Genomic DNA, 27,713 nt, shown 5'->3' with positions numbered 1-27,713 from the left:
TGCTCTGAAAAAAAGGCTTTATTATTGCAACATCCATATGGAGCCAATTGGACATTAATGACTAATCAATCCCTCCCCTTTCTATTCTACTTAAAGTGTCACAAACCATGTTTAGATTAGCCCATTTCCTGCTTAGGGTTGCTCAAGATGTCTTTTGTTCTTTCAGGACCAGCCTGATGGAGGCAGCTTAAACAAACACCACGACCAGAGTGGCGCAGGAGTTATAAAGTGCCATATGTGAGTGAACAAAGGGGCTATACTAAAGCCTTTTGTGGTATTTGTTAATGTTTTTCATCTGAGCTTAAAAAGGCTTAATGACTTTGTGGTGAGCTGATGCATGTGGCTCGTGGCTTTGCAAAATGAAGGAAATTCTAACCAGTGACGTACCAGTCTGTGTTTCCAAGAGTCTCCTGCTTTCAGTTTTGGTGCCCATGTTTACTTTTTCCTTTTAATTCTCAAGTTATATTTGCTTTACACAGACAGCTCAACAGAGCCCTTTATTTTATTTCAACTACAGGATCCAAGGGCAACTGAGATAACTTATGTGATTCTTTATTTTAACGACCTGAAGGTAACAGAGAACCTTCAAATATTCTACTTATTATCTATTTGCTATTTGTATGCACAGGAGGAAGGCTTACAAGCTGTTGAGCCCAGGCAAAAAGGCATTCTTTAAGTCTGAACCAGAGACCACTGTGCAGGAAGTGAGACAATAACAGGCTCTGGCTTCCTAAATTTTCAGGAGAACCAGGCTCAGATTAAAGCAGATTCCCTTGGAGAACACAGAGTCTGGTAAAAGGCTTTACTTAATAATTCATATTGCTCAGCAGTTTCTGGCTTCACCCAACTCAATATATTACCGTAGACTCTACATGAAATTAAGAAGCACAAACCAAGATGAAGCAAATCTCAGAGTTAGTTAACAAAGATACTGTTAAACCCATCCGCTCATTTCCATCCTTATCACTTCCTCGATTGCCTTGCCCTCACTGTTTCTTGTGGACTACTTGAAATACTAGTTTTATAGCTGATATTTTTATTTCCAGTTTTGAGTTACCAGGCCCCACTTAAATACCTCTTCCTAATTTCAGCCAGGGTGATCCATCACAAGTGCAGTTCTGACCAGGGCACTCCTATATTAAAGTTTTCAATGGCTCCCTAATGCCCAAAAGATGAAGTCTAAACTCCTTGGTATGGTACACAAAGCTCTCAATGACCTGGCTCATGTCATCCATGTCACTATGGCTCCAGTTCCATCTCTGGCTACTTGAATTTTTTTTTTTTTTTGCTTTATAATACCAAACCACTTCTAGTTCTCTATATACCATCTTGTTTTATGCTAGGAACCCATGCTTTCCCTTTTCCTAGAATTTCCTGTCTGTTTTGCAATCAACTCATTCTTTGACTCATGTCAGGGATCATCTTCCCCAGACAGTCTTATCTGGTTTGTTATGTTGGGCTAAGTATTTTAGGCTCCCACAGTACCCTGTGCCTATCTTACATTTATTATATTTTATCCAAATTGCCAGTTGCACGGGCCCACCTTCTTCACTAGACTATGCACCTCAAAAGGGCACGAACTACACCGTGTCTTGCTCATAACTGCTTCCTCAGGGTCCGGGACAAGAGCTGGCATAAGGTACGTACTCAGTTGTCACAACAGAGAGCTTCAGACATCTTCAACAGTGACAATTTTGGAGTGAGATTCAGATGTTTACACATTGTACTAGAACCCAAGAATCTCTGAAATCAGATTTTGTATAAACCCCACTATATTTCTTATATTCTCTTAAGTACTTTGTCTTACTTGAACCCTCTGTAAAATCAAAAATGGGTTTCTTGGGAATATGAACCCACAGTTGTTTGGAACTCAGAGATCATTGGTTCTAATCTTCTTTTATTGACTTTCCACACTGTACAATTCTGAAATCCCAGCCTCCCACTTTCAGGGAAATCCTGAAAGGATGATAAGGCAAACCTGAGCTTTTTTGATATAATAAATCTAAAAGCTATTCTAAAGCTATGGGGTTTGTGTAAATACAACTGAAGCATACATTCAAACAGGCACATGACAGGACCTTCCCTAGACAGAGTCAATATGAAATGGATAAAACATGTTCATAAAATTAGAAATTTTTAACATGAGATGGATATTAAAGATCATCTAATCCACATCTGAGGTTAGAGAAGTTAAACTGCCCAAGTCTCACAGTTAGTAAATGGCAAAATAACAGTGAACTGAAATGTAACTACTCCCAAAGGTTCACACTTGCCATCAAAATACATTTCTAAAATGGTCAGCTGAATTGTTTCAACAGCATCTAGACTTAGCTTAAAAAGTCAACAAAACTAATTTGATTGGTGTCTCCTTTTCATTTCATTTGTCCCAGGAAATCTGCCTTTTACTAGAACAAGAGATGCAGATCATAGGTACAGTAGAAACCAATTTTTTTTTAAGGTTGGGGATATGGAAATAGTATTAGAAGGAGATGGCTCAAGGATTTTGGGTAGCCAACTGAATTTTGTAGTCTATCAAAAATTCTTTGTCCTGAGATTTGGTGAAAGTATCTGAAATGTACTTAATATCTGTGTGGTTTGAAAGACTAAAAAAAAAAAAAAATACTTTCACAAGTTTCTACTTCTCATTATATTTTTCTGACTTTTAATGAAAACCAACAGGAAATGGGAGTCAGTACAGCTCAGATAGTATATAGCTAGACAGATCTGGGTTTGAATTTTAATTTGATCCTTCCTAAATAAGTAACCTTGGGTAAATTATTTCCTACCTCTGAACAACAGACAACAGTTTCATCTCCTTATAAAAGAGAGCTAATATCTTCTGCTTTTCTGGGTCTTTGTTGAGCATTAAGTAGGAATGTACATTTCTTAGCAGTGACTGGAACACAGTACCCACTCATTAAACAGTAAATGCCCTTAGAAACAGCAGTAGTAATAATGGCAAGAGAAGTAGCAGAATGTCTATTCTAGTACCAAGAACACAGCAGGTGCTTAACTCACAGGTGTTCCCTTTCTAGTCCTTCCTCATACCTGGGTGATATTTCCTAAACTGCACAGTTCTGTCCTTCAGGGTAGTTACCAAATGAAGTCTTAGCTGGCGAGTGCAATTTACTACTTAGAGGAGCTTCTTTTCTGCCCCAGAGCTAAAAATATATTTCAAGAGTGTCCTTGATATAGAACTAAAATACATCGAATATGCATAAGACACAATCAAAAAGAAACTCTTACATCTCCCCAGTTCCCACTTGTGGGAACTGTAGCCAAACTATGCTGCTCAGTTCGAGCTAGGAAAAAAAAAAAGGGGAGGAGAACAAACCACTATCTTGTGAATTTATAGCTTTTTATAATGGACTCACTAGAATAACAAAGGATTAAGACTACTGCCTGTGTAATAAGGAAAGCGCAGTGGCGCTTCATGGACAGTGGACAATTGTTTTCCCTTTCTCCTCTATTAGCTGTTCTGTGGTTCTGCAGCGTGGAGTAGCTGCCGTTACCCTTTTCCATCTTGTCCTCATGCAGGATCAACCTGCTGAATGAAAAGTGAGCTTATATTGAAGAAGTATGAAGTGATTTCTCTACCATGAAAGTAAATATACATATACCAGTAAGCTGTAATTTTTATTTTTAGTAAAAATTTTAAATAATTGAATATATTGCTTATGACATTCTTCTCTCCAGGGCTGAGACTTGGGATATTGTTTTAGTTCAGAATTACTTTTTACATCCTGTTCCTAAATGTAACAATCTACAATATAGCACAAATACTGATGAGTTCTTACACAATCTCTTCCCTCTGGTACCATGACCTAATTTGGGACATCATGTCTAAGGGTAAGTATCCACTGAACAAAAACAACTAAAAAAAAAAAAAAATCACTCTCCTCTAGTGAGAGGCAAAAGTATAAGACTGATTTGTAAAGCACTGAACAGTCACAGCAGACAAAGAAAAATCATATGTAAATGAGTATTATACCCAGGAGGAAAATATGTATTTTTAATATGACTTGAATAAAAATCCTCCTAACACCTACTCAGCTCTCTCATGATGTAATATGAAAAGATAACCACTGAATATCCCCTCTGAAATGATGAGAACAGAGGAATAAAGATAAAGAGACTAACAGATCACCAAATCAACCTAACTTCTGCTTTTCCATTATTTTCAACCTCTATATGTAATCGAAGTCAATCTTAAACAACTAAAGGTTAATGCCTGTTTAGTTGGTGGCAAAGCCCAAATTCCTCAGCCTTAGTTCTGTGGAACTCAAGGCCCTAGTTCTATGGAACCCAACTATTTTTTATAACATATTCAATTCAACAAATATTCACTGAATACAAACATGTGGAAAGTTCTGTATTGGGCTTGGTGGAGAACACAGAGATGAGAATTGACTCTTTCTTTCTGAAACTTCATTATGAATGTCCGTGTGCTTTACCATTTCTGAGTCTGTTTGGATTATTCATTCCCTCAACTGAAAATTCTTCTCTTTCTCTTTGTTTTTCCAAACCTAGGCTTATCTCCAGCTCTATTTCTATCAAGCCTTTCAGAATAACTGCTATCAACAAAGCACTGTAGCTTCCTCTTCTAAATAGCACTCTTTTCTGTTTCTCTAATTTATCTAATCTAAATTATTATTTAATAATAATTTATCATTTATATCTAATGATATATTTAAACACACAGCACTTTAGGTTGTTTTGCTTTCTGTGTATGCCAATATAATCACCCTAGCTACATTACTAGCTCTTGAAGAATACGGTACAGTCCATCTTTCAAAAATCCTTCTCTCCATGTCCCTAACAGTGCTGTGCACATAAGAGACAATCAGTAAATTATAATTTGAACATGTGGGTAAAATTAAAGATTGGGGGACTCTTAGCAGGGATAGATCCTGTTTGCAAAGACCGAGCTAGTAGAACTGGTGGCTTAGTCTACAGAGTTGTGTTGTGTCCAGCTCTTTGCAACCCCATGTACTGTAGCCTGCCAGGCTCCTCTATCCATGGAATTTTCCAGGCAAGAACACTGGAGTAAGTTGCCATTTCCTATTCCAGGGGATCTTCCTGATCCAGGAATTGAACCCACATCTCTTGCATCTGCTGCACTGGCAGGCAGATTCTTTACCACTGTGCCACCTGAGAAGTCTACAGAGTATCACTTCTAAAGATTATGAAATAAGAGATAGTATGTGTAAACAAACAGTGATAGGCAAGCAGAGTAAAATGAGACAGTGAATCTACAAGAAGGAAATATTCAAAGATAAGAACTTCTTGGTTAAAGAAAAAAAGATGGCAAGTCAGTAACAGAAAACCAGAGAACTGGGTGGTTATTGGACTTTGGGGATAAGCACAATTATCAGAATTTGAAAAGAAGGAAAGGATCAATCAAAAAAAAGAAAAAGAAAAAGTTTGGTCTCAAATTCAATCCTGACCTTAAGCAGAGATAGCTTAAAGAGCACACCAATTGCCCTGAGGCTCTTTAAATTCCACCAGCCTAAAGTGAAGTCACTCAGTTGTTTCTGACTCTGTGATGTCATGGACTACAGTCAGGCTCCTCCATCCAATGGGATTTGCCAGGCAAGAATACTGGAGTGGGTTGCCATTTTCTTCTCCAGGGGATCTTCCCAGCCCAGGGATCAACCCTGGTCTCCCGCATTGCAGGCAGACTCTTTACCATCCGAAACACCAGGGGAGGCCAAGGAAGCCCAAGGTCCACCAGGCTAAGGTTGGGCTGAATTCTGTAGCCAGCAGATGGGAAATTAAGCGGCTCTTGGTGCCAAGAGAAGAGGATTCTGGAACAGGGAACACTTCAACAGCCAGTCACTACATAGTCCAGACCTGGCAGGCAGCCTCTATCAGCCAGCGTTTACTCTAATATGCTGGTTTATGTGAAGCAGATGTACATACTGCTGAGGAAGCATAGACTCACTTTCCCAATCCCATTGGGAACATATGCTGCTGCTCTTGTCCTGGGTCTAATTTCCATGGTAGATAGCATTAAATCTTTTGCCACCCCATTGCTATAGCAAGATAGGGGGGCAGGGGTACTTCTGTGTGATTCAGTAATGGCATAGACAAGCATTTCTTCCCCAGAACAGAGGATATTCAGCTAGAAAACTAGATAATTGTGTCTCTGTGTGTGTGTGTGTGTGTGTGTGTGTGTGTGTGTGAATGACGCTTCTTTAAAAAGGCAGCCCAAAGAAAAATAATCGGCTCTTCGTGCTAAGATCCTCACTAAGGGGATGCTGCGTCTTTGATTGGGCTCTCCAGCTTAAGCAACTCGGAGAGGTAGGTTGAGTTCTCTTTATGGAGTATTAGGGGATGGAGTTATACAAGAATCTTGACATTTCCTTCTCTTGTCCCATCAAGACGATCCATCACTTCGAGAGTTCAATGGAAATTGTTTTCTACCAACATTAAAAGTTATTTGGGAGCTTTTAAGACACAGCAAATATATTTCTTTAAGAGAAGTTTATTTGCTTGTTTAAGAGAGCTGCACTTTATATATAGTGCTGATATAAACTGGTGCACAGGATCCTCTAAAACTGTTTATATCCACAGTAAAATACATTTTTGTGATACTCATACCACAGACTTAGTCCAGAGCCAAGGGCTTTTTGAACTCTGCTTATCTCCCAGCCTTTGTGGCTGTTACTTAGTCTTCACCATGTCCTAGGTCTCCCTGGCCACACATCCTGGCCTCAGACCTCAGCCTGCTGGCTCCATATGGACTTCTTTGCCTATTAATTTCTCTAAGATGCCTGGAAACCCGTGGAAGGCCAGACCAGGAAGTCCACAGCAAGGTTCTGGCTAGTGCTCCCTTCTCATTTACCTGGATTTTTAAAAAATTTTAATATGTATAATTCCCCATGTTTTATTCCTGGTATACAGTCTAGGACTTAAATACCTTCTTGGACAAAGACATCTCATCTCGGGTATATGTCAATGATAATTTCACTTATATTAAAGACTATGTGGTCCTTATTTTACACTTGTTACATTCTGGCTGACTTAAGGTGAATGATTTCAATTGTATGGTAGTAGGAAAAAGAGTTAAAGAACTGTAGACTAGAAATTACCTAGACCAACTTCTTCAACTATAGATGAGAAAATTCAGGAAAAGAACATGACTTACTTAGAATGGAACAAATGGAAGTTGAGTTTCCTAACCCTTTAGGAAATACCTGAAGGAGTGTCTTGTGGAGAAACTGTAAGCCTTATTTTGTTGGAATCCAAAAGTAAGACTAGAACCAGTGAGTAGAAGTTGTAAAAAAGCAAAGACAAATAACAAAGAATTAATAATTAGAACTAGAATGAGTTTCTCAAGAAGTAGTCGGTTTTCTGTCATTATACTATTAAAGGCATTTGAACAGAAGTAAGATGACTACTTGTCTGGGATATAGAAAGGGATTTCTTGGATGGAATTGTCACTCTGATTACATGTCTCTCCTTTATTCCAGTTCTGAGAATCTAAGTGTTGTGATGTGAAGCACTATATCTGGTGGGCTTGAACTAATAATGACCCTTACATTCCAAAGTATAAGCAGATGTAGTCTTTAAATCCGTCCCTAGATTATATTCTGGTTTGCCTCTGCTGCCTTGGATGAGCCCTGTATCATCAAGTCAATCTTCCTTCTCTGCCAGGAGTAAAGAGCCAGGGAAGAGAAAGGAAATGAGAAAAGCTTCCGAGATTTCCCAAAGTGTGGATCAAAGGGTAAGCAGGACTTTTAAGAGAAGACATTCACATTAAGTGGTGCATTTTTTAAGGAAAAAGGAAAAGTTGCAGTCCCTGTTATTTGTCTATAAACAGAGAGCTTAGGTTGACAAAAATAAAGCTATCTTGAGATTTAAAACGTAGAAGCAATCAGAAGTTCACACACAAAAAATGAAGCTTTCAGAGGGTTAAGGCCATCTTGGCTGGGATCCAATTCACAAATTCAGTACAAATCTATAAAACCTTTCTAAGCAAATCTGAGAGCAACTGTTTTCTAAAAGGGGCTATTCTTGGTACACGTATCCATTTCCATTCAAATCAATGCAAGTTTTTAATACATGGAGGACAGCACATCATTACAGTTCCAATCCAGGGTCCAAAAGCCTGCCTAATGATAATCACTCTCAGAGCTCATCCCTTTAAGAGCTCATATTCCACTATGCCCCACGTCAAAATGAGGTGTGGCCTCCCTCTGCGACTGGGACACAGTAATTAAATTCGAGAATTAAAAGAAGTGTTAGAAGAATGTTTTCTTAACTAAGCTATTTAAAAAAACAGAAAAAATAAAAGTGTGTGAGAGAGAAGAAACAGAATGGAAAGAATACATTAAAAAAAAAAAAAAAGAGGGCAAGCTACCACTATTGTTGCTGGGGGAAGAGAAGGAGAAGAGAGGGAAAGAGAAAGGGAGCGTCCAGCTGTGAAAGTAACTGGGAAATACTACTAGAGAGATCTCATTAATAGAAAGAAAAGATCAAGGGACTCAAAAATTCAATTCAGGAAGGTATTGGTCTCCTGTTTTATTTCTCTGAAGAAAAGGAAAGAAAAACTAAATGAAAGCTATTGTGGACTGATCACCTTTCTTATATGAAACACGTTCTATTTTATGAAGGCCCTAATAGCAATCTTGCATTTGGAGGGAACCCTAGAAATAATGGAGGACTTCTCAGGAGGCGCTAGTGGTAGAGAACTCCCCTGCCAATGGAGGAGACATAAGAGACGTGGGTTCGATCCCTGGGCTGGGAAGATCCCTTGGAGGAGGGCATGGCATTACTCCAGTATTCTTGCCTCTGAGATTCCCATGGACATGTAGCCTTGTGGGCTACAGTCCATGGAGTTGCAAAGAGTAGGACACAACACCTATAGCAACACTGCTAGAGATAATGGAATCCAACATACCTCCTTTAAAAGATAAAGTTAAGCCCAGAGGCATTAGTCACTTATTTGCCTCTATTTAGCAAAGGACTTCAGTCCAAATTTCCCAATAACAGACCAGAACCCTTTCTACTATACTTTGAGACCCTGAAATTAGTAGGGTTGGGATAAGAACTGCACTCTTGCCTAAGGAGAACAAGGAGAGGGGAAATGCCAAATGAAAAGTCCATAAAAAATTAAACATCTGTTTGTCATTCTTAATGCATGGTGACAGACTCAATTAATTGAGTCCTTTCTTCCTTACATGCCCTACATAGGAGCTAACGAATGTTGTGAGTTCAATACAAACAAAGCCATCAAATGCTCCAAAGTATAACAAGACCTTAAACACGTTTCCTAAGCCCCCAGCACTATGAATTTGTAGTTTTATAAATATCATGGTGAACAAGAAATGCTGTCTTGTCATATTCAAGCCAAATAACAGCTGGACTTTAAAAATAAAATTTTGAAGACATTTGCCTTTTATATTTTTAATTTCTGTTTTCTTGGCGTACAGTTTTGTCATTTGATTTTGATGAGCGGTTAATACACGTGCACAGCTGCCTCTTTTGGTGACCTTTCCCTGCCGCTTCTATGCTCGAAGCTGTGAAGCAGGTCTACAGATTGCTGACTAAGTGATATTGGCATTTTCACAACTGGCAGACACTTTCCTTTGAAGCCAGGCTGACTTTAGTCACTTCAGATGCCACACAGGAGAATGGGTTGAAAGCAGAGGAAGGGATGTTAGTTGCTCAGTTGTGTCTGACTCTTTGCAATCCCGTGGACGGTAGCCCACCAGGCTCCTCTGCTCTGTCCATTGGGATTTCCCAGGCAAGAATACTGGAGTGAATAGCCACTTCCTTCTCCAAGGGATCTTCCCAACCCAGGGATCGAAGCTGGGTCTCCAGCACTGCAGGCAGATTCTTTACCATCTGAGCCACCAGCGAAGCCCCAGAGGAAGGGGAGAGTCCCTTAAAACTGCCATTATGCATTATTCACAACAGACATAGAAACAGACATAGAAAACAACCTTAGTATACATGAGAGGATGAAGGATAAAGAGATTGTTTTATACATATATATTTTTGAATGTGATAAAAATATTATTCATCCATAAAAAAAGAAAACTCTGCCACTAGCAACAAAGATAAATGCTATATGATCTCACACATACGTGGAATCTAAAGAGGCTAAACTCATAAAAGCAGAGAACAGAATGGTGATTTCCAGGAACTAGGAGGAAGGGGATATGGAAAGATATTGGTCAAAGAGTATAAACTTCCAGTTGTAAGATGAATACGCTCTGGGGATCTGATATATGGCAGGGTGACTATAGTTAAAAATACTGCCTATACACTTGAAAATTGCTAAGAGAGTAGTTTTTTAATTTTCTCATCAAGTAAAGCTAATTTGTGACGTATAGAGGTGCTAACATTGTGGTAATCATCTCCCAATATATATATGTTTCAAATCATCACAGTTTATACCTTAAATTTGCACCAAGGTTATATGTCAATTATATCTCAATAAAGCTGGAAAAATATCTCAACTGTTCAAAGCCAGATCATGTGTGGACAAAGAAGGGATGACATCCTGAGCCAGAGCTTAAAACTCACTTGCCAGTGGAGCTTACCTAAGTAGCTTCCACTCTGAACCTCTGTGGGGAACAAAGAAGTCTTGATCTTCTTCATACTTTTCTCAGTGATAATTATATCTGCCTTATTATCTATTTTTTTTCCCTTTTAATCTTCCATCTTCCTTCACTATACTTTAAGTTCTAAGGGGTCAGGAACATATTTGTTTTGCTTCCTTTGGTTTATCCAGTGTCTAGTTCAGGGACTGGCACACAGAACAGGCACTCAAGAAATGTTTGTTTGTTTTTAAACCAAGATTGAATGAAAGAGTGAATACATTTTTTAACATTCTTTCACTTCAGTTCCTTCTTACTAGCGAAGTGGAGAAAGTATTATGTGTACCTGTTATCTACTCTGACTTTAATATGAACTGAAACTCCAGCAGGCTTTGCAATCAGCTTACGCTTGAACAGATGCCAGGAAATATCCTGAAGTCAGCAGAAGGCTGCTACCCATCCCAGCAGTCCTCACAAAGGCGCTCCACTTCTGTCGGTATTAGAGCAGGTAACTTGACTCCATTCATGAACTCACAGTCCCCCAAAAGCACACGAGGTCTCAATGGCAACTCTGGGCAAGCTTCTGAAGGGAGGTTTTCACACGCTCCTTAAGCTCCTGGGCCACTACAGACCTTCTACTATTACACTCATCAGGCATTGCTGTTATGTGTGACAGAGTAACAGGAGAGCGGGTGCATGGCATGACTTGCTATATTTAGGGGAGAGGAAATGGGCCATACTGAGGAAGGTCACAAGGAGTTTGTTCAGAAAAATGAAGGCACCACTTATGTATCTGTATGTACAAGGGGTGCAGGATAGCACAGTACTTAATGGCTTGGGTTCTGGAGTCAGTCTGCCTAGGATCAACTCTCACCTCTGCCCTTACAACCTGCATGACCTGTGGCAAGTTACTTAACTATTCTCAGCCTTAATCTTCTCATCTGTAAAATGGGAAAAAATACCTTCTTTACATAGGTGTATATGATTTAAATGAGAAAATATGGGTTAAAAGCTTAGCACATTCTCTGGAATATAAATGCTTCATAAATGTTTGCTTAAAAAAAGCATAGTAATTAGGAAATTAGCTTGAATCCAAACAATCTGTGTTTGAACTGAATGGAAGTTCCAAAGAAGCTTCTATATAATATGTTTCTCTAGAGTTAGGCCTTTTATTTTTTCTTTTCATAATGGTTAATAACTCTGACTGATTTTTAACTTACCAAGCATATGATATCATCAATTAGATTATTAGCATTACTGAGAGGCAAATGACTTTATACCTATTGTACCGTTAAGAAGGGACACCAGGTATGCTGCAGTCCACGGGGTCATAAAGAGTTGGACACAACCGACCAACTGACCAACCACACGGTTAAGACACTAAGTGAAGAAAGATGAATGACATTAAGAAAACTCAGAACAAGGATAAGGTGGTAGAATTCTCTAACTCCTAGTCTACCAAAAAAAAAAAAAAAAGAACAGACTAATACTCCAAAGTGACTGAAAGTATTATTTCTTTGTGTCTGGTCAAAAATTAGGTACTCTACAGTACCATCTTCCAACAAAACTGAGATGGGCCACACCTGAATAACTGACTCCCTAAACCACACAACCTTAGTCCTTACGGGGCAGGAGGGACCTGTATCTCTACATCAACTAAACATCTACATCCAACCATCACTAAAAGCCATGCCTAGTTCAGATGCTGCTATGAAAAGTCTTTATACATTTTCAAGGGATTAGGGTCCTGGAAGAAATCATACCAGTAAAAGGGATAACAGTAAGATTCTTCCCCTCAAGCTAAAGGACTTTAGCTGGGACCCAAGATGGGTGAAGTATTGTGTTACTTTGAAGAGAACAAATTAATCTTCCCTGACTGGTGGGAGGGATTCTGCCAAAGGCACAGCTAAAGGGAAAACCAGTCCCTACTCTGTGATGACACAGTAAATAACCAGGCAACATTACTACTGAAGTGCTGACCTAACTCATAAATTGTACCCAGCCTCTGGGGAGCAATTTCTGCTGATTCGCTGCTTGTGCATTTGAAACAAACAAACAAAAAGGAAAGAGGAGCGGACAGGCATTGATACTGCTGGGGGTAAACACACTGATAGTAAAGCTGGTCTTTATCATCCAGACTTTCAGAAGACTTTGTAACGGTTAGTATCCAGACACAGGCTGGGCCTTGCCCAAGCAATTATTAATTTTACACCAGATCTGCTTCATACTATCATTTAGTTTCCAGAAGGGTTTGATTGCACCTGGGAATCACTTGTACGGGGGTTAAAAAAAAAAAATCCTTCTTTGTAAGTTTGTCCCTAAAAAAAAAAAATAAATAAGGATGTCTTGAGGTGGTTGAAAGACAGAATTTTGTTGTTCAGTGGAATGTAGAAAGTTCTTTTTGCTATGTGTTCAGTAACAGGATCTAGTTGAATTTCAAATTCCTCAACTGTAACTCACAATGAAGACTAACATTTCTTCTGTTTTGCCAAGAAAATTGATCTGGTTACTTCCAAGAAAGACTATAAAGATCCTATATCTAATTCAGGCGCACCTCTAGAGACACAGAGCCGCAGAAAAGAGCTACAGAAAAGCCACTCACCCTCTGCATCTTCTGGCCGGGTAAGATCGATGACACCTGGGCCCAGCTTTCCATCTTCACTTGACTTTCCTGTTAACTGGGGCCCCAAATTTTCAAAGCGCGTTCTTTCCTAGAGGAAAGAATAACCAGAGACTTATTCTAGCTTCCAAAGCAGCCACTTTTTCCTTCCAATTTCTATCTTGCTTAATGGATGAAACTTGAATTTACAAACATCATTTCTGACCAACTGGAACTCAGAAAATCTTTCAGGAAGATTCCACTGAAGCCTGTTTGTGGAACCAACACTGCTGACAACACCTAAACCATAGTAGCTCTAAGGAAAGGACATCTGTGGCAGGAAAACTGCCAGGGCTGTACTGCACATCTTCTCTCTGTTGGATTTGTTCCAGTAATCTAAAAGGAATGCAACTGAAAGGTGTGAGCCAAAAGCACAAAATCTGAAAGAGCAGTTTCCATTAGAATATACCATTATTCAATGGGGAGGGGAATTTTCCCATTTAGAGATCATAGCTTGCCTTGGTACTCCTGGAAAAATACAAATCAGAATTTTAGGCAAGAAGATTTCAAAAACAAATATTTCAAAGCAGGCAGACTAGATGACGGCACTGATGCTATATTTTGTTTAGGAGTTTGAACTGTAACTTCCTGGTAAGTGAGAAGCAGGACATCACTCCCGGCCAGCCCTTGAGTCAGGAAAGTAAAACACTTCCGCCATTATACTAGGAAAACCCAAAGGTGTTTTACTTGTTAACCTGTCCTTCTAGGCGCAGTAGTCTGAAGCATCACCATGAACTCTCCTTCTGTTGCTCTCTGGATCAGTAGCAGAGAGCTCATTGACCAGCCTTAACATGGTGTTCTTGTCTGCAGAAAAACAGCACGTGTCTCCTTCTCCCCTCCTTGTTTCTCTCCAGACTCAAACTTGGCTTTGTGTTGTGCTTATGAATGAATGAAACCTTGTTGTTCATTACTATGAAACAATATTAAATGTCATGTCAGCTTGAATTTACAGACATGAAATAGCAGCTTCCAGCTCCGGGAATGGTTTCTGCATGTTATACTTAATGCATTATGCAGCAGTAGAGTGCCGATTGCTGTTCAGTCTATTGTTCAATGACCTAGTTCTGTACTGAGCATGTTCGGCATTAGATGGAAACACTCTGAGTGTTCTCTTCTGTAAGATGTTTAGAAACTTGGAAATATTCTTAAAGAGCAAACATACAATTACTTGATAGAGGCTGTGCCTCATTTGTACAGCCTCACTACATTTGTGCTTTCTAATATGATTATTTTTGAATATCATTATATTTCTATAATTAATTCCCATCAGTCAAATTGTGCAGGAAGTCTTCCAGTTCCCCTTCATCATGTAATGTTGAAATCTGTGTTGGAAGAAAATACAGTATAAACCTTGCTTTAATCTAGCACCATTTCTATGAAAGATGGCAACAAAATTATAATCATGAATTTCCCCAACTGGGTAATACTAACTAGTTAACAAAAGCAGTATGTGGGGAAACCTCTGAAACATGACACTTATTAAAAAAAAAAAAGTGAAAATAAAAAGTAAATTAAGTATGGTTCCCCAATATCATCTTATGTGACAACACTGCTGCACAAGAACAAATTATCCAGATGCAGAGGCCACAACAAAAAGCAACCGCAAGCCAAGCCGTGCGGGAGTTGCACACATTGTTGCAGGGAGGACAGCTGCTTTTAATCAGCCAGTTTTGATTACTGAGTAGCACTTTTGGTTGTCATGATGTGAAGCAAAAGAAAGTGAAGATGAGGAGTACCAGGGACAGCAAAATAGTCAACCTTTGTTTTATCACATTGTTTCGCATTTCAAATATTTGCATGTGAATGCTTTCCCTACGTTAAATGCAAAAGGAGTTTTGATGTGACACCTGCAATCTTCTTGGAAGAACAACCTTTAGCTGTATTTTCATGGGGGGAAAAGCAACTTTCTCTGAAAATCAACAGATCATGCTACCTATCAATATGCATATTTCAAGTATCTTTCTAGTCATTCATTCTCTTTGATTTTACCGGAAAATATTCTCAGTAAAAAAAATAAAATAATAAAGTTCCTGAAAGAATATCAATATTTTGACAAGGAAGGAGAAGAGGGAAAATTACATGCCATGGTTTGTAAAATCCTAAGACAACAAAGCTTACATGATGATAATATCTTTTCTTTTATAAAAAATGAAGTGCACTCACAATTCAGTAGTATCAGCTTGTTTTTAATCATAACAAAAAACATTCAGAACATTCAGCAACACATTCTCAGTGTCTTTGAAGTCATACATTTTTCTGACTTCATTGAAAAAAAAATCTACAGCAGAGATAGTTTCCTTATAAAATATCAATATTTTGACAGAGTAGAAGTCAAGGAAGAATATCCCATGAAATGCTTGTTAAATAGGCAGAAAATAAATCAATGATAAAAATTGTTTTGGGCAGTGGGCTGCATTTTATATTTGGTAATATTAAGCATTTGTGTTTGAGATTAAAGAAGGACCCTGCAAAGCCATGCCCTTTCATATAAATTTCTACCTAGTCTCCCAGAAGATTTCCTTCTTTTCTTCAAAGAATAGCTCAGAATATTTATTTGCCAGCCACATAACCATAAGATAAGAGGGTCTGATGTCTACAAGTTAGCTCAGGGCAGCTGAGCTAAGCAAAGATTTTACCAGTGAGGTTGAACATGAGCCTAGTAAATACAGGATGTGGACATGGGCACAGAGAGAAGTTTAAAGATTCTTTAGCTCCAAGAGGCCCTCAACTTCTGGCCATTAAGAACCAATGGGTATGTCCCCATATGGAAATACAGACGATGGCTGGCAAGCTCTTAACTCTAAGTTTTCCATGCACTTGAACTAGTTTCCATGAGGTATGTGGTTCCCAAGTAGATATTCTGGAATATAAACAAAACACCTCAATGCTAATTTTAATCTCAACCCCCCAGGCAGGAAAAATCCCCAGTCTTCATGATGACAGTGAAATGTGCATTTTACATGCAGCGATATGATCAGACACTTACTTATGCATTGTCAGTCACAAACATGCAGGCAACATAAAAGTTATTGAAAAAAATTAAAGTCAGCTCTGCTGTGTTGTAGGACTGTTGGCTCTCTAAGTGCTTTGAAATTATGATGTATGAGGTAGATGTTGCATATTAAATAAAGATATTTAAATGATAAAGCCCCCTTTAGTGAGAGCTGATGAATGTTAAATGTTACAAGCCACAAGACGGTAGCATCCATCATCTTCACATATTATCAGAGTCAATGACGGGGCAGCCTCACTGATGACAGATAGACTGCTGCATTATTATCCCTTATTTCTAGAGTCACTGAACAAACCATTCAACTCCTCAGGCATTATTTTTAACTTTGCATTAAATTAGCAACTTTTCCCTTCCTACCATAGCAAGATTGATCAATTCTGTCTTTGCATCGGTGGAGAGAGAGAATGAATTTGGGGTAGCTAAAAAATAAGAGGTTTGTTTTCATCTAGGGGAAAAAAAAATCAACTTCCTCTTACTGGCAACAAATGTAAAATTGTGATATGGGGAAAGAACAGCAATGAAACAGTAAGCACACAATAATGGCTTTTCTTTGCACTTAGATAAAAGCTGAATTTTTGATGTGCACAGTATATTTTAATAAAATTTTATATACTATGTTTTATACACTTATTGGCTATTCCATAATAATGTGTGTGCTAACAGTAAAATTGCTCTTAAATTTATGTGTGTTATTTATACGTTCCCACGTAACAATGCTTTTTGTTGTAAAAAATATTCTGTTTATTAATGTAACTTTACAACCACTGCATCCAAGATCCGTGGTAAATTAATGACATTTTTATTATTTTATAGTGTCATTAAATTTTTACTGATCACTCCATCAAACAGAGGCAGTAAAGGCCATAATGTAAACTGGGACACTTAGATCAGGCAGCAGGAAGACATTCCATATAGTCTGAAGAAAACTGCTAGCAATAAATGATATTTATACCATCTTTAAGCATGTGAGAATACTTGGATAAGTTTGGCAAAACTGTTTCAGTAGTAGAGTGGATTGTATACTTAAATAACAGTTTGCTTGCCAGCGAGACAAGCCTTTTTCAAACCATATGCAAGATGACTGATTTCAGCCATCTCCTGAAAAACAACACGTGAAAGGTAACGGTGTACTGGGCACCCTCCCACTGGATTTCTGAGACTGACCACCATGTACCACACCTCAAATGATTTCAACACAGTCCTCCTTTCCACAAACCAAAGTGTAAAACTGCACATGCTGAGAGAGGCTTTTTGTTTGTTGCCTTACAAATAATATTTCATTTGACAGGCAGACATGGCTGGACAATGATGTGATGCATTTTATTCCAATGGTTGAAATGAGAGGCACTTTACCAAGCTGTATTCAAAGGTCTTTTACAAAGAATATCTGAATACAAGCTCATCCATAACAGGCACAGAACACACACCTAAGAGGCCATTACTTAACACTGCAGATAAAATGGGTAAAAAATAATATCATGTTACTTTCACATGTAAGTTACATTATAATTAGTATACTTTACACTAGCCCTTAGATGCTCTGTTCATAGAATATTTGTATATATATATTTTATACAAATATTTTATAATAATACATGCACATTATATATATATTATACTTCTGTATTTAGAAGACAGCAAACAGAAAATTCTATGCTCATGTACTCACAAATTTAGAACCAATCTCTTACATAGGGATTTTTGTATGAATATTTTTTAATAAAAATTTTGCTGACATATCTTAAAATAAATATTTAAATACTAAAGAATCTTTAAAACCATTCAAATTTGTGATAATAAGGACTTTTGCAGAGAAAATTAATACTACAGTGTTACTAGCCATCTTTCTGCATACTCCTGAAGCAGTTTTCTAAGAGAAATAACGAATACATGCATTATAAATAGAAATTCTCTAAAGCCTGATGCTGTGAAAGCACACTTAATATGCCAGTAAATTTCAAAAACTCAGCAGTGGCCACTGTTTTCATTCCAATCCCAAAGAAAGGCAATGCCAAAGAATGCTCAAACTACTGAATAATTGCATTCATCTCACAGACTAGCAAAGTAATGCTCAAAATTCTCCAAGTCAGGCTTCAACAGTATGTGAACTGTGAACTTCCAGATGTTCAAGCTGGATTTAGGAAAGGCAGAAGAACCAGAGATCAAATTGCCAAAATCCATCAGATCATCGAAAAAGCTGGAGAGTTCCAGAAAAACATCTACTTCTGCTTTATTGACTACGCCAAAGTCTTTGACTGTGTGGATAACAAAAAAGTGTGGAAAATTCTTAAAGATATGGAGATACCTCCTGACCTGCCTCCTGAGAAATCTGTATGCAGGTCAAGAAGCAACAGTTAGAACTGGACGTGGAACAACAGACTGGTTCCAAATAGGAAAAGGAGTACATCAAGGCTGTTTATTTTCCTGCTTATTTAACTTATATGCAGAGTACATCATGAGAAATGTTGGGTTGGATGAAGCACAAGCTGGAATCAAGATTTCTGGGAGAAATATCAATAACTTCAGATATGCAGATGACACCACCCTTATGGCAGAAAGCTAAGAAGAACTAAAGAGCCTCTTGATGAAAGTGAAAGAGGAGAGTGAAAAAGTTGGCTTAGAACTCAACATTCAGAAAACTAAGATCATGGCATCTGGTCCCATTACTTCCTGGCAAATAGATGGGGAAACAATGGAAATAGTGATAGACTTTATTTTGGGGAGCTCCAAAATCACTGCAGATGGTGATTGCAGCCATGAAATTAAAAGACGCGTACTCCTTGGCAGAAAAGCTATGACAAACCTAGACAGCATATTAAAAAACAGAGGCATTACTTTGCCAACGAAGGTCTGCCTAGTCAAAACTATGGTTTTCCCAGTGGTCATGTATGGATGTGAGAGTTGGACCACAAAGAAAGCTGAGCGCTGAAGAATTGATGCTTTTGAACTGTGGTGTTGGAGAAGACTCTTGAGAGTCCCTTGGACTGCAAGGAGATCCAACCAGTCCATCCTAAGGAAATCAATTGAATATTCATTGGAAGGACTGATGCTGAAGCTGAAACTCCGATACTTTGGCCACTTAATGCAAAGAACTGACTCATTTGAAATGACCCTGATGCTGGGAAAGATTGAAGGCAGGAGGAGAAGGGGACGACAAAGGATGAGATGGTTGGATGGCATCACTGACACTATGGACATGAGTTTGAGCAAGCTCCGGAAGTTGGTGATGGACAGGGAGGCCTGGTGTCTGCAGTCCATGGGGTCATAAAGAGTCAGACACAACTGAGCGACTGAACTGAACTGAAGGCCACAACAGTATTCTGAGATATTATCTATCCTTAAAGTTTCCGCTCTGTCTAAGTTGATAAGTACTAGCCCCCCAAAAAGGGTTTGCCCATTCATCTGAGCTCCAAGCTTTGGTGTCTGTCTGATCCTGGAAAGCTCTTTTTCAAAAGTAAAGACTTCCCTGCAAGAGTTTTCCCCTTACATGACTCCCCTTCCCATCCTCTGTTTATATTAATAGCAACTGGTCAGTACTGTTTGTCTCACTGCTTTTCTTGCCCCTCTCTGCCCAGTTAATCTTCCAGGCTTGTTGATTCTCCTTCTGTAGAGCTTCTTGCACTGATCCCTCAGCCTGCAAAGCCCAATTTCTTCATAAACTCTATAACCTCTCTGATCTGTCTACTCTCTGATACACAAAAATACCTAGCCTTCCCTATATAATTAGCTCCTAGTTACATGCTATATTAAAGAATTGAGCTTTGGATCATGTGTACCTCCAACTCTTCCCCAAAAGCATCAAAAGATTTTTCAAGCCAGGGACTGTCTTGCACCTTACCTTTTTGATACATCTTATATAACATTTAGTGTTAGTGTCCGTAAACATTTGCAGGTTTTTGCAAGCCCACAGAATTGATTAATCCACATAAATCAAAAACACTTTGTACAAGTGTGTTCAAAAAGAACAAGAAGAACCAATTTTATAATAGTTCAAGTTTGTGTAAGAGATGTTTAGGTTCAACCCTCCACATTGTATTAATGATGTCTCTTTGGGCAGTAATCATCAAAACAAGGAAATACAGAAAAATGCCATAAATATTTTGTAAAAGAGGGAAGTGAGCCATTTTAGAAGAATACACTAGAAAAATACAATTTAATTATACAACAATATGAAAAAGAGGTTTTTGAGTCTGACTTGGAATTTCTGCAGCTTAACACATACATCTTTGCAAAATCTTTACAAAACACTGGCAAAAGAGCATAATATCCACCACAAGTGTGTGGCTTAAAAAACAGTATACATTTGAAAATTTAAAAAGTCTTCTGTTTGTTTTTAAACAGGACAATGCTAAGTATAATGTTGAGAGAAAGTCTGTGCCTTACTCTGAAAGACTTGCTCTAATTCCCAGCTCTGGACATATCTGGCCATGATGTGATTCTCAAGACACACTACTTAAGCACACAGGTAATTTCCTTTTTATTGACTTGAAAAGCAATCACTTTATTAGTATTTATTTTACATCCTTTATTAAAATGTAGTAATTTAAGGAAGGACTGAAAATGAAAGCTTTATTTTAGAAAGTAACCACATGTACTTTCAAAAAGGTGATTCTTTTTTTGGAAAGAGTTATTTTGGAGCCAGTGGGATTTACTTTCACAGGGTTATTTTGATGGTCCCAGAGTCAGTTATCACAATAAAAAAAAGACTCTGGCTGTTAGAAGTGAGGTAATGAACCTCATTGTTAAATACCATTTTGTCAGCTAAAACTATTAATTTCTTTACTTTTTAATATACTCTTAACACCAAAGCTGTGCTAGGAATCATGAATAATTTAAGTCCTAAGTTTTCCAACCATGTTTGCTTCTCTAGGATATGATTGGGGTGGAAGTAGGAAAGGGTGTCACTTATTGACCATGTACTAAGTGCAAGGCTCTTTGCAATGAGTATTTCCTTTTATGCTCCCACTGATACTACAAGGAAAAATATTATTATTGCTGTCAGTTTTGCAAGAGAAGAGGCTCAAAAGGAATTTTTTATATTTTAAGTCACTTAACCAAAATTTAGATAGGTATTTGGGCTGAGGTGAATTTAGAATAATAACTCTACAACTTAATTACTATGTGATATCTCTGAGCCAGTTTCCTCATTTGTAAAATGGAATAGAAAATGCACATGCTGCAGGGTTGTGATGATTAAATAAGAGATTATACATGTGAGTGCTTTGCAAATATAAAGCAGCTCATAAAATATCCACTTCTGTTAAATATAGTATTAGTGTTTGCTAAATGTTTCAAAGCTAAACACTAATGAAGATGGTGTCCTGATCTAGAGGCCGATAGCCATGCTCCTGTGTCAACAACACAGCCACAAAACCAAAGATGCTTTCATTTTTGCCTTGGTTGCTAAGCATCTCAGAATTAAATCTAAATTTTAGCCTTAGGAACTATGTAGTACCTGGATCTTCTTTCCCTCTATTTATAAGCCTGCAAATACTCCCCATTATCCACACGCTATGTTTTTGCTGTGTTAGTCATTCAGTCTTGTCTGACTCTGTGACCCCATGGATTGTATCCTCTGTCCATGGAATTCTCCAGGAAAGAATACTGGAGTGGGTAACCATTCCCTTCTCCAGGGGAGATTCCCAACCCAGGGGTCAAACCCACGTCTCCTGCATTGCAGGCAGATCCTTTACCATCTGAGCCTCCAGGGAAGCCATCTATCTACACGAGGAGAACCAAACTTCTCTGCGTGGCTCATTCACCCTTACGTGCTCTGGCTGCTGCTCCCCTCACCAGATTTATGTCTTTCTCATTCTGGTTTATTGCCTCTGTTCCAAGAAGACAGAATTTCTTGGAGTTTCCTAAATAAGCTACGATATTTTTTGCCCTTGTATATTTGCATATACCATTCCCTCTTCTATTAACAGAATGCCCTTCCTTTATGGATGACATCATAATTAGTCTACTCTAGGCCTAATTAAAGCATTTCTTCTGGATAAAATCCTTCGTTGACTGCCTTCTACCAGCTCTCCTATTTTGTTCCATCACCACACCATGTTTATAGAAAAATGCATTATAATTATTGGTTTATATGTCTGTTTACATGTTTTCCCAGCATACTTCTTAAGATGTGGTGTCCATATCTTATTAACTATAGCCTCAGAGCCTCTCATGATGTTGGCACATACTAGGCACTTTGGTTGGTTGCTAAATCCTAATAATGCTAAATTGTTTCTTTCTCATTTTTCATTTTTATTTTACTTTAAAATTAAATTATTTTCAGATCTTTTTTGAAAATAGTGAGAGAGAGATGATTAAAAGGTACATAAATACAAGGGAAGATATGTAAGTCAGTTGAACAATCCAGTGATCTGGTCAGGGCAGGCTTACTGCTGAAATATAGGAAATCTGCCTAGCTATTACTATTCAAAAGGGCTCTGCAAAAATCTTCCCTAAAATCTCAGTAACAACCATTTCCAAACATTCTTCTCACAGTCTTCCATTTCTGAGCAATCCATCATTAGCAATTCATTCTTGGAGTTAATTCATAACGTCAATACTTTTATGAGAATACAATAGAATAAACCGTTAAGCAAAAATCATACTAATTTCAGTTTAAATCTTCTAGAGAAACAAGAAAACCTCTAGGGAAGATAATCCAAATGAAGCTACATAAAGAAAGACATAAAGAATTTGACCAAGGGGGTTCTTTAGGTATTCTAATCATAAAAGAAAAATAATTTCACAAGAGTTTGGGAATGGCCAAGCTAAGCAAAGATGGCTAAGGGCTGAACTGTGTTCTCTTAAAATTCATGTGTTGAAGCCTTAACCCCAAGTACCTCAGAATGTGACCCATGTTTAGAGATAGGGGCTTTAAAGAGGTAATTAAATTAAAATGAGGCCATTGCTGCTAAGTCACTGCAGTCGTGTCTGACTCTGTGCGACCCCATAGACGGCAGCCCACGAGGCTCCCCTGTCCCTGGGATTCTCCAGACAAGAACACTGGAGTGGGTTGCCATTTCCTTCTCCAATGCACGAAAGTGAAAAGTGAAAGTGAAGTCACTCAGTCATGTCCGACTCTTCACGACCCCATGGACTGCAGCCCACCAGGCTCCTCCATCCATGGGATTTTCCAGGCAAGAGTACTGGAGTGGGGTGCCATTGCCTTCTCCGAAATGAGGCCATTAGAGTGAGCCTAATCCCATTTGATTAGTGTCCCTATAAAAGGTGTAGATTAGGATATAGAGAAAGACACCAGAGATGTGTGATCACAGAGGAAAGACCATGTGAGGACACGGTGAGAAGATGGCCATCTGCAAGCAAAGGAGAGAGACCTCAGGAGAAAACAATTCTTCCAGAGTCTTGATCTTGGACTCCTAGACTCCAGAATTGTTAGGGAAAAATATCTGTGGTTTGAGCCACCCAATCTGTGGTATTTTGTTATGGAAGCCCCAGCAAACTAGAAATAATACAGTAGCAACATCTGCCTCTTGTATCAAAGTAACAAGGCAACCAGTTTTAGACATGAGATCCTACTAGCCTCAGAAACAATTCTCTGGAAGTTTTTGCCATTAGGATCTAATAGTGATTCTATCTTTTGACAGCTAGAGCTGGCTAGCTAGAATTCATCAAAAGTGAAAGTTCTCCCCTAAAGGGAGAAAAGTTTTCAAAACTCCAGAAACTCATACTTGAGGCAAGACACAGAATCAGTAAAGACTGACCAAGTTCAGGTCACCTGTCAGGAGGCTCATACATGCCACTGGACAGTAGGTTCCTTGGAGGAGGGAAAGCAGCTCTTGATTCTCTCTATCTCCAGCTAGGATTGTATCCTATGAGCACAGAAGCATGTAGCACATGCCTGCTGAAATGGGCTAGTGTCTGCAGAACTTCTTGTGGATATGTTTTATGGAGCTTTCAAAAACATTCTCAAATGATGTATGCAAATTCCCCTCAGGATTTGAAGAGTAACCAAGCTAAGCAAGTTCTCTCTCCACACCCCTGGCAAGGACAGTATCCTGTATATCTCCTGTAACATACACTTAGACTCTTGTCACTGATCATCAGATGATAGATGACAAAGTAGCATTAACTCTGAAGACATGAGACCGTTTTAGGCTTGGGAGCCACTGAGTTAAATTAGTTTCATCAGGATTATAGTGCCTATGCTTTCTGTCTCATTCATATGGTTCTAATATGGTTTTAACCAATTGCAAGGTTATTTATAAGTTTGCAACTCCCAAGTAGAGTTATAAAGTGTTCAGATTTAAGCAAATCCAGTTGTGTGGTAGCCCAACTCCACTTATATGTGGTTTCCAACTTTTTATTCCTATACAGAACATGATACGTATTTTTTCCTGAATATTCTCTGATTAACTATTTGTTTCAGTAACAAGTTCACAAAAAGTTCCATTGTAAAATCATACAAACTTCTATTAAAATCAAATACATGATTTAAAAACTGGAGAATTTTATCTCCACTTAAACCACCAGTGAGAATTTATTGTACTAACATTTGTCACATGAATAAAGAGTATCACAATAAAATGAATGACTAGCTAAGCAAATGTCTTTGTCCAGAAAATTATCTTGGGAATTTTATTTCTTCAAATCTAGGTCTTGATTTCAGATACCTACTCAATTTACAATGTGTACTTTTTAAAATTGTTTGTGGAAACACAGGTACAGTTTATTCAAGTTAAAGACATCAAAGCTATGTAAACCAAGAAAGAATATTTTCTTCAAAAATATACCTTCTATTTCAATTTTAGCTCACAAACTGATCAATTTAAAAAATTTTCCCTCAGAAACATAAACACAAAAAATGGAAAAATGTAAGGTATTACCACCATGTATTTGTTTTGATTTATGAGATATATAAATATATCACATTTCTTAAGAGGTTTTCCTATAATTTAAAGAAATATGTGTTCTACAAAAATAACACATATCTTAAAAAGAAAAATAGGGGGTATGGAAAAGCTTTAGTGCTGGAAGGAAATATAATGTAAAGACCTCTTCGTGCAGAGAGCACAGAGCCCAAGAAGCAGAGAATGCTTACCCCAAATCCTGCAGCTGACAGGTAACAGATCCAGGACACACCTCTTAGCCTCACACCACGTAGCCTACAGACTCCCAGTCTCCTGTTGCTTCCACTGAACTATTGTGCATTGCAAGTGCTCTTTACAAACTAGACTAGCTCCTGGTTAATTTACCTGTAAAATGAGGGAGCTGAACCAACTTATCTGTATGGTTTCTTCCAGCTCTGAAATCTTATAATTCTATGATACTCAGCTCTTTTACTCCTGAGACCCACACTGGAATACACATTAGTAAAATCACTTTGCATGTCATAAAAAAATATTGAGCAATTATTCATATTCTCAACAAAATCACTCAAAAGATAATCCATTTGTCAAACAAACCTACCAAACCATGGTCACACTTAGCCAGAAAGCATTTATTTGCTATTTCTGAAATTCCATCTCCACCATGCAAAAGTGATAAAGGGAAGGGACCTCAAGGAAGGGAAAGGCAAAGGGGAAAGTAAAATCAAAGGAAAATGTTTCATCTAAATTTGGCATGAATATGTCTCTAGTTTGATATTCATCACGGTGGCACTAGCACAGAATACATCCATTTTTGTTTGAATGCAAAGTAACATAAATACAAAGATTGCTGGTAAGAAGAGGGCCTCTTTTCAGAAAAAACTAACTCCTTAACGTCAAGATTTTGCACATTCTATTAGTATCCCCTTTTAGGAAACAAAAAGTACTAATAAAGTCCCCTGAAGACACAAACATCTTGTCAAATAAAGAATAAAAATAACCCAAGACAGTCTGATTATTTGTGAAAGAAGCTTTCTTCAAGATTAAGCAAAATTAAAATTTAGAAACTATGCTTCATTTCTTGAAAATTTTTTTAAAATTGGAATTTTTAAAATGAGTTTAAAGAAGAAGAAAATATTTAGGATTCTATTCTAAATAGTACTCCAACATGGTAGCATTACAAAGGACAAAAGATAGTGCCCAACTGTGGCAATATGTGTTAATTGTATGGTTTTCCAAAGATGTGGGAGAACTGATATCAATTACAGTATAATTACCATTACTTCCAACAGAGTTAACATGTAGTTACTACAAAGTAACATACAATTAACTGGTGTCACATTGCACACCAGACTAAATAAGATACAAATTAAAAATTCCCAAATGTAGCCGTAATACTCTTCTATCTCTTAAAAAAAATACAGTAACAACTTTTCTCTAATAATGTCACAGCATTTTTCAGGAATTGGTGCAAATATTTCAAAGAGGAAAAAAACCCAGACATGTAAGTTATTAAAAGTCATTTTTAGCTATACAATGAAAAACTGCTTAGGGAGAGAGATGTAGTAGAAAAAATTTAATAACCTAAAGCTGTTGTAAATGAAATTAGAATTTTCCTCGTTTCTTTCAGCTCTTGAAAATTACAGAGTTAAGTTTTAAAACCAATTTCAAGAACTTTCTTAGTTTTTACTGGTACCTACCTAATATTTTCCAGTTATTTACAACACCAAATAGGAGCCTGGTTTAGCTTAATGGTGCTAGAAAAAGACACAGAAATGAGTGAAGCTTGGTCTAAGAAGGGAGTGTACACAGATTTCTAGTCATTTGCTATGTGAAGTGGCAAATCACGTCTCATATCATGTCTCTTATCAGGAGGTGAACTGAAGAGGCAAAGAATGCTGCAGTTCAGTCTGAAGAAGTAGAATTCCTCGTTGGAATGTCTCAAGTCAGCAACAGTAACATAGGATGCCTCCACATGATGCATTTGAGAGGGGCATGAGTGAGAACACATACACGCCAAATGCTCATCCAGGTTTAATTAGAAGAGAACTGAAAATGGCAGGGTGCAATGCTGTGAAGTTGATGAGAGGACAAAAGGAAAGTAGCTGTACTGAAAATACAGTGTATCTACTATATCCGTTTCAAACATCTGGGCTTCCAATTCTTTACTGAACTCATGTGTAAGAGTTACTTGGGAATATTGCAAATAGTTATAGAACAGGAACATGCAAACTGCTTTGTAAAATACTTGCAGGAATGAACTCTTGCTAAAGTCTTGAACAAATGGGTGAAAACTGCTATGAGATTGTTATCTTTTATTAAATGTGTGAAAACCATGAAGAGGTTAACATGCTAAGAATAGATGTTGTAAACAGCATGCTATTAATATAACAGATGATATTTTATTAGAAATGTATGTTTTGCAGATTTTTGAAAATTTAGTTAATTTCCTATATCTGACTTTTGGTTTTTATATGCTTAGTTGAGATTAAATGAGGCCTGACACATTTGTGAAAAACTGCACGTCTTGTTTGAAGATTACATAAGCACATGCGTACACCACAAAGCTTTCAGGGCAGTTTGTCCCCTGTGTAGTCAATATTTTCCCCTTTCCTCTGAAAGTGGAGCTCAGAAATAGACATATTATTCTTGCAACCAGTTCCATG

General features: G+C 37.9%; 1 protein-coding gene and 1 long non-coding RNA gene across 32 annotated transcripts in view; one reads left to right on the top strand and one right to left on the bottom strand.

The window, feature by feature from the left end:
- SOX6 (SRY-box transcription factor 6) overlaps positions 1 to 27,713 on the bottom strand; it is a 677,134-nt gene that overhangs the window by 34,133 nt on the left and 615,288 nt on the right. For all 31 annotated transcript variants that reach the window (XM_043902204.1, XM_043902115.1, XM_043902289.1 and 28 more), the window contains one exon: positions 13,153 to 13,261. In XM_043902204.1, coding sequence (XP_043758139.1) covers positions 13,153 to 13,261 — 109 coding nt within the window. The remainder of the gene's footprint in view (positions 1 to 13,152; positions 13,262 to 27,713) is intronic.
- Positions 164 to 27,329, top strand: LOC122694098. Its single transcript, XR_006341115.1, has 3 exons — positions 164 to 237; positions 20,564 to 20,687; positions 26,920 to 27,329. It is a non-coding gene; the product is annotated as an uncharacterized LOC122694098 (long non-coding RNA).

This window comes from Cervus elaphus, chromosome 1 (assembly GCF_910594005.1).
Source record: "Cervus elaphus chromosome 1, mCerEla1.1, whole genome shotgun sequence".
Taxonomy (NCBI): domain Eukaryota; kingdom Metazoa; phylum Chordata; class Mammalia; order Artiodactyla; family Cervidae; genus Cervus; species Cervus elaphus.
The sequence above is the reverse complement of the archived record's forward strand: the minus strand, read 5'-3'. Positions and strand labels throughout refer to the sequence as shown.